At 39.0% G+C, this 8,405-nt stretch overlaps 1 protein-coding gene across 1 annotated transcript in view; it reads right to left on the reverse strand.

The window, feature by feature from the left end:
* Positions 1–4,488: 4,488 nt before the first annotated feature.
* LOC135197141 (homeobox protein aristaless-like) overlaps positions 4,489–8,405 on the reverse strand; it is a 338,826-nt gene continuing 334,909 nt past the window's right edge. Inside the window, 1 exon segment of the mRNA XM_064224111.1 lies at positions 4,489–7,903. Within this exon segment, the coding sequence (XP_064080181.1) occupies positions 7,235–7,903 (669 nt within the window). The 3' untranslated portion in view covers positions 4,489–7,234.

An 8,405-nucleotide genomic window follows, 5' to 3' on the forward strand; every position in this document is an offset into this window, starting at 1 on the left:
TCATCCACTTTCGTCTGCCATTTTCTTTACAGCATTCATATTCCGTCGTTCTCATTTCGTTTAAGACGTATTTCTTTTATTTTGACACTCATTCATACGTTAATTACTATTCTTTTACTTTCCAACTCCCAAATTCACTCGTTCTCTTCTGTCATTTTATTTAGTTTCATCATTTTCTTGCTCCGTTTGATTTGACGTTATACGAGGGAAGGAGGGCGGGAGTTAGGAAGGGCGCTTTTCAGTCTCACGTGATATGCCTTTTATTATTCATCATGCTATTTTTTCCAAGACTTCTTGATTTCCGTCAGCCATTGAGAGAGTACGGCATCGCTTCCCGGCTTTTATTTCTTGCACAGGCAATCTACGCTGTTTATTGCTCATCCTCTGGTGAACTTTGGGGTCTGCGGTCAGGTGGATGCAGTTTTGAGGTTGTGACCGCAAGTCCTGTTGCTGTGCTTCGCGTTGAGGCATAGTGAGGACTTTAAAAAAGCATGTGTTTCCACGTGCATGATGCTTAAAACACTTGCTTACCTGTCCGTGACGCTTGCCTTTCACTAAGCCTGTCGGCTTCTAAGGGATTTTTGAGATCAGCGGCCCTGGAAGTTACGGCGCCTGGTAACTTGCAGTCAGTCATTATTGAGTCTTACTGTGACCCATTGCCGCTAACCTCTGACTCCTAGTTTCAGTTCCATTAGGAGCATTCACTTTCGGGATGAGGTTTCTAGCTGATATAATCGTGTTTTTCACGTTTACCTCTCCAAGCTTATACTTAACGCAAATTCAAAGCGTGTCTTTGCGCGCTGCTGATGATCATAGTATGCTTAACATAGGCGAAAGCCAAATATCGGAGCTTGATGTTCTGAAAATGCTTTTTTAATGTGACTTTATCGACTAGGAGGAATTTGCGATTTTTTTCTCCGAGCTGACAGCGTTACTTGGAATAGCTTGGACCGTGTAACATGAAACTGCCTCCCGTAGTAATTCTTTTAAAAGCACAGAAATGCAATTAAACAAGTCTTGAGAGCGATGCAAAAGCAGAGAGGCAAGTTTTTTTTTTTTGTTTATTTATTTTTTTTTTTTTTTTTTTTTTTTTTTTAAAGTTTTTTTTTTTTTTTTTTTTTAAACCAATCAAGGCCTGCTGTTCAGTCTAGCAGAAATGGATAATTATGACTGAGTTGAATAAACACTGTCTAATCATAAATTTTTACATTTGTTTACTAGTTGATTTTAGGTCTAGATTTGAGAGAATTCTATACTTCGGTATTGTCTAAAGTTCTTTTAATCATGTTATCATTAATCTGGAAGTAGACCCAAGTGATTATACTCTATTCTGCCTTTTCTTTTAAGTAAATTTTTGAATCTGTGCACTTACAGCGGCAGTTGGTCAGTACAGGCATCATTGAATGCTGATATGCAGTTCATCTTTCCAGTAAGAGCACACTGCGCACGTACTTCTAAGACAAAAACTTTGTGAGCAGTATATGTTGTACATGCTTCTATGTTCATCCTTTCACTCACTACGCACTAACATACAGGCATTCAATAGGGCCTGTATATTAGTACGTATTGAGTACAAGATTTCACAGAAAATCATGTACAGCACATACTGCTCAGTTTTTATTTTAAGTGTGCCATGTCTTTGGTTGTTAAGGTCAAAAGGACAGATACATAATTATTCATATACTGTAAATGCCAAATGAACTGCGTATTAGGACCCCTTTTTGGGGCGAGAAAAATGTTAGTTGCCTGTCCTTCCACTCATGACAGTGCGTTATCATGCAACTGCAATATTGTAGTATTTGTATGGCATGCACGATTTCCTGTGTCAAAGTCTTGTTAGCTGCCGAGCCGTAAAATGATTTTTCTTGTGGAAAAGTTGCCTGGAGTCTACTTTGCTACTGTGCAAGTTCGGGCCATAAAAAAAATATCCCAGTTATATATTTTAATTACAGTAAATGTCATCCAATGACCTTGCTAGTTTTACGTTGGTGAGGAGAAAGGATGGTAAGGGGGTATAAGGGCTAATAGCTAAAGAAGGTATAAAATAGGGCGCGGGGACTTTGGTTGGCATGGGTGGCATAAGGCGCTACCAGGATATGGTATTGCATTTAGATGCTGGTAGGGAGATCGGGGCTTCCATCGAATAGCGGGCTACCAGGATGCACAAAGGGCATAGATGCTAGTAGGGGGATAGAGAGCAAATACTGGTTGGGAACTGTGGTGGGTATAGCGCCAGCAGGTAGGATTGGGGGAGCTGCCATCCCGTTTGGCGTTACAGAGGGGAAAAAATCTAATGACGGTAGAATGACTCAGGAGGTTATTTAGATCTTATAGACTTAAGTTGATGAACAAGGTTCTTGAAGGCTTTTTATGGATATGGCCAGTATACATTTCACGCTATAATGCTCAGGTGACTTAAAAAGGAGCTGGTTTGTTTAGGGTAAATCGCTTTAGATTGAATACTTCATAAAGGAGTGTTTTTGGAGCCCGGTTTTTTATGACTCTCTCTCTCTCTCTCTCTCTCTCTCTCTTCTCTCTCTCTCTCTCTCTCTCTCCAATCCGTATTATTTTTAATTGATCTTTTCGTAGATGTCTGCATTTTCTTTCCATTTTTATTACTTTTTCTAAAATTAAATGAAATTTAATTATTTTGCGCTTATGCGTAGGTCGTGCATAGGAAGCTATGCGATTTTGTTTATTTAAATGTGAAGAAAGAGGGAAAAATCGGGCTAAGGAAGAAAAGTAGATTTTCCTCTCATAGCGAAAAATTTGATCTGCATCATTAAATTACATTGAATGTTGAAGAAATCGCAGCATATTGTTTAGGCTTCTTTTACTATATCGAACCAAGAAAACATTGCAAAAAAAAACAGAAAGCAGGGCTTTTTGATGACGTATTTTCCATCGCTTTTGATACTGACTCCAGTGACCAGGGTTCGGACTCACCGTTTGTTGAGAAAAGCAGCTTTCGTTCACAGCAAGTTGTTACCTCCTTCCACTGAGGTATTTTGCAGCAAGAGACCGTGCAAAGAAACTGGATGATTGTCACGGGAGACGACACCTGGCACTATTTCAAGATTGGATTTGTTTTCTTCTTTATGTTATTCTAGAGAACTATGAGACGAAAGGCTTGAGGTGTGTGGAGATTTGTGGAAGCGAAAGCGCAGAAAAGGCATGAATGGTTGAATTTCTCAGCGTTGGAGACTCTGTTGATGATGGGTATTGAATTGATCATTGGCAACATTTGTTTCCATTATAATGTAGTTCGAGGTTTGAGATTACCGATAGTTATTCTTCAAATGATCCCCTTGCGGGGTTTGGGGGATATTGCCGTCAATACACCTCCCGCGGTTTTCTGTAGGCATTACTTACGGTTTTTTGCAGCGTCCCTTCGGCCCCTTACTGCAACTCGTTTCATTCCTTTTGCTGTACCTCCGTTCATAGTCTGTTTCTTCCATCTTATTTCCACTCCTAACAATTTTTCGTAGTGCTTCTGCTAAGTTTCCTTCAAGTTACCGCTTTCAAACCTTTTCACTCTGAATATCCCTATTAGCGCTGAATTGACCTCATATGCCCCAGCGCTTGGCCTTTAAACCCTTTTTACTTTGAATTTTCCTTTTAGCGCTGAATAACCTCATAGGTGCTAGCGCTTGGCCCTTGGACTAACTTTTATATTTCATCCCATTGTCTATTATGCTAAATATATTTAAGTACTGTGTTATGATAACTTTGTACATTTTTCCACTTTTTTGTGTTGTATTGCGTATCGATCTTTTCTTTAGGGGTTATTATAAACATTGAGAACCTTCTTTCTTAGTCCTTAATGATTAGAGGATTCTTAGAATCCTTTTTTATTTTTGGTGAAAGATGTAGTATATGAAAATTTGAGGAAATACTGATAAAAATTTTCCTCCTTGTAAAAAAGGGCCAGTGAAAGTTTTAAACATAATTAATATCCATTTTTCATTCCTCTCCCTCCCCTCGAAAAAAATAATCACCTTGTTTCATTGTTAAAACCATATATATTATGTAAAAGCAATTCATTCAGGTTATAAGGATTATGAAACATCATTTTCCATCTTGTAAAACTGTATTGAAATAAAAATCGAACAATTATACACGCAAGGTTCAACAGATTTCACATTAACGACTTGGAACAGACAGCAACCTCAAACTGACTCAGTGGAGATTGTGATAAAAAGGATACATTCAGTGGACACTTCGAAATAATGCCTTGGGAGAATGAACCAAATGACTTCCATGAAATTCAGCACTTACCTGAAGTCAAAATTTCATTGCTGTGCCATACCTTTAATGCATGTCATCATTTACCTCTGTCTGAGACGGTACAGGATGAAAGGAGATTACTACATTATATATATATGTATATATGTGTATGTATATATATAATATATATATATCTATATATATATATATGTATATTATACATTATATATGTGTATATATTTTGAAATAACAATGTGCATTTCTCAGGGAGTTTATGGATCATGATTTACCTTTGCTTTTAATAGATTTTCACAAAGTAACACAATTAACTCTATCATAACATAACGTCATTCGCCCATTTTCTGAAGCTACATGATTGTTGAAACCCAATTTCTAAATCTACAGCCATTTATTGAGACAGATTCTGAGATAGTTGCTTTTATACTTACGAACACTCTCTTATATTTCGGTTAATGTCTCGAAACACCTGTAAGTACTTCATTTTGTAATTAGGTAGAATACAATTATGACAGGTAGAAAATAATGAGGACAGGTGAATAATAATGATGACGTTTCACATTCCATTTGATATAATAAAATCTTCAGAAAATATATACAACAAAATATCTTTACTGCAAACATCACATCTACTGTTTGCGAATTATGTAAGGGGTTGATTCACTTTTAACATCATTAACATCATCTACATGATTTTAAATGTCTCAGCTGTAGTAGTAAACATCACTAAAGATGTCTACACCAGACAGGTATGGGAAATAATGTGAGGATCATGAACATCTATTAACGTCATCTACATTACTGTAGTTGAATTTGTTTCGAGCGGAGGATTTGAGTACGTATAAAGAAATAGCTTCATTGACTACGGAACTATTTTCTTTAGTGTTTCATTATTTCCCTTCTTCTTCTTCTTCTTCTTCTTCTTTTTGAGCCACTGGCCTTCGTTCATTCAGCCGGGCGACTGGCTCTTGTCTATCCCTTTGAAACAGGGAAAGTTGTTGGTTTGCCGTCGTAAGCAAATTAGACTAATGACGGTTGCCTAGAAAATTATGTTATTTTTTAGTAGATTGAGATGCTGGTTAAATGTCCTAATGTACACGGCCATATGACAGTAAGCATTTCAATCTCTGATATTGGTATCTCGGCAGTTTGCGATTGCTGTCTGGCATTGCATGATATCTCTAGAACTAGGAGAATGCTGGATAATTTAAAAAGAAAGTATAACAAAGTTAATTAGAATTAACTGAGGTACTTATTCTGTATACATACACTAGGTTAGTAGAATTGTTAGCTTTTTGTTTTTTGATGGCTGTTGAGTTAATTACAAGTTGATTAATGAGAAGACAAATTAATGCTATGCTGAGTAAAGTCATTAAGCACCTTAAATAATGGAATGAGTGTCCATTTTCCTCACGTGTCTGAAACACTGGAGAACAGTCATGGTCGTGATTTTCATTTCCTTGGAGTGCATCAGTTTCCTGGGGCTATTGCATCTTTTTTTTTCGGAGTAGATATTGTTGGACACAAGTTCTTAGATGCCATGTATATTTTGGTTAAGTGTATTGATGACCCTCCTGTTTATAATAGTTTTTTTAATCTTTTTTTGCCGTGGCCTCTTATACTTTAGGGAAATAAACTAATCACGAGAGACCATGCATGATTTATATTTTGATGTGCATCAAAACTTCCAATTCCCCGGGACACATAAATTGTCTTGTTTTGAATTCTTCTTTGTTTTTTTTTTATCTGTTACCTTTTCATGACTGGTATGTTTATTTCTTAATTGTCACCAGAAAACCTTTGCTTTTTATATTCACTAAGTAAATGGCTGATTGTGGCAGATGGCTGATCATTGGATCTCCTGTCGGTAGATGGTCCGTCAGTAATCTGACAGCTGGCAGAATAGACGGAAATCATGTGTAAACTGGGTAGCCGAGCAGAGGACTCTTCTGAAGAGTACTTGGGTTAACTAGCCAAATAGAGTTCCCGCTGGTGTCACGTAGATATATATAGAGAACTCCACGTTTGTGTTCGCTGGGTAAATGGAAGAGACTTGCTTGTATCAGCTAGACAAGCAGGTCACTTAGCAAATATGAGAACTAATGTTTTTTGAAGTTAGACAGGAGATCCATATTTCTGCCTGTCAAGGACAGCCCTGTATAATAGACAGCCGGATGGGGGGGCGGGGGGAGCTTTACGGTAAATAGTTGAATAAAATTATTCTTTTTGTCGGTTAGCGGAGTTGCGAGACTGATAGCAAATAGGAGAAACTTCTGTCAGATAGTTTATCAAGGAGAATCCGTATTTAAGATACCTTATCATAACTAGTCAGTCAGAAGACCTCTTCTGTGCCACAAAGTCAGTCAGGAGACAAACCTGTTTCACAACCAGTCGAAAGGCCAACTTGTCTTAGGTAGCTAATCAGAGGGTTCTCTAGTTTTTTAGGTACTATCAGAATGTTGAAAGTTGAATACACTGGCGGCAATTTATTCCTCACATATGTTTTCCCTATTATTACAATGACTCATATTTTCATTGTGCGATTTTCTAACAATTAGATATCAACCTCTGTAAATCGACGAGTCTCACGATTCGTCAAAACTTATGCTTTAATTGTGGTAGAAATGTTTGGTTATCACTACATGGTCACTTCACTTTCACAATTATAGTTAAATGAGAGGATATTAAAAGTTCTAACACTTAGATTTCTAGGTATACGTATAGGACGGATTTTGTGCAATCACATTTCCTCTTGGGTGGTGTTAACCGCGTTCAAAAGGACATTTTATTTTACATAACAAAGCTTTAAAAAGCAACAACAAAAAAATGGTAGATTAATTAGTCACTGATTATGTTAATAGTTCTGTTCCTATTGATGTAGGATTAATTCCATACCTATGGAGACCTTTCTTCTCCATTCCAATATTCATGTTAGAGTGACACTGGTGTTTCTTCCGGAGGGGGCGTCGCTCCCTCCTTCCTCGTCCACTCAGGTCACCACGTCCCCGTGTTTCCTCAGCATCTCCAGCCGCAGCTCGTGCTCCCGTGCCCTTAACCTCAATTCCGCTATGGACGAAGCCCTTCGGTCTTGGTCCACGCCCCCAGAGCTGGACGTCGTCGTTGGCGGGGAAGACCGTCCCCTGGGTGTCCCTCCTGAAGATCCGCTAACCCTTGGAGGATCCGGGGGCGTAGCTGGCGACAGCGGAGCTAGGGGCGGCGGTTGGAGGGCGGGCATGGATGCCAAAAGAGTGGCGTAGTCTGCATCCGGAAGCTTCGGCCGGGAGGAGAGCCCCGCCAGGAGATGGGTGAAGGATGGCTGGTAGTGGTGCGGGGGGAGGAGGCTGGCCCTGTACTGGCTGAGTTCCCGGAGGCCAGACATCCCCGCCAGGTATCCTGCGCCAGGTAGCAGTTGTGCCGCTGCGGCTTGCAGGTAAGATGCTGGCAGTCTGGACGCTGCCGGAGGTAGCATGGGCGGTGAATCGAACGAGGGCGGTTTCCTTATGTATCCCAGCCCTGCGAAGGGGCTGGAGATGGTTGGTGGCAGCGCTGGGTTCTGTAAGGGCAAGGGCGCCGAGGGCGGGAAGGCGCCGTAAGGGTGCGTCGACGGTCCGACCTTCTCCTGTTTTCTCCACTTGGCCCTTCGGTTCTGGAACCAAACCTGGAAAAGAGTAAACAAACGTATTGAAGTCACTCTGTTGCTAAGTATAACTGATCTGAGACAAAAAAAAAATTAATGTATATATTTCAAAAGTAAGTGGAGGGTAGTGTTCAGTACCTTAAATATTACAAAACTAAGTTATTAATATAAACTTCTACAATTAAGACCAATTTAGAATGATTTTCCAGATTACTGTACTGAAATGAACATGGATGATTTTGAATTTAACTTTAGTCGGGTGATTGTTGATGGTTGGTTAAATATTGAATATCTTTCGCGAAACTGTAAACAGTTGCTTCTCCATAGTTATTGGTACTGGTTTACTTAAATATTGGAGAACTCTTTTTAGGGGCCTTTTGATAATATTAAAGAAATATTGCGTTGTTGACGGCATTTAGAGCATTGAATAATCGTAAGTCAAGCTCAGTCTTCATTTATTTACTCTTATGAACGATTTTTCTTATAATACATTTATTTCATGACTGACATGAAATAGCTCGGA

The sequence above is a fragment of the Macrobrachium nipponense genome, chromosome 18, assembly GCF_015104395.2.
Source record: "Macrobrachium nipponense isolate FS-2020 chromosome 18, ASM1510439v2, whole genome shotgun sequence".
In the NCBI taxonomy this organism is placed as follows: domain Eukaryota; kingdom Metazoa; phylum Arthropoda; class Malacostraca; order Decapoda; family Palaemonidae; genus Macrobrachium; species Macrobrachium nipponense.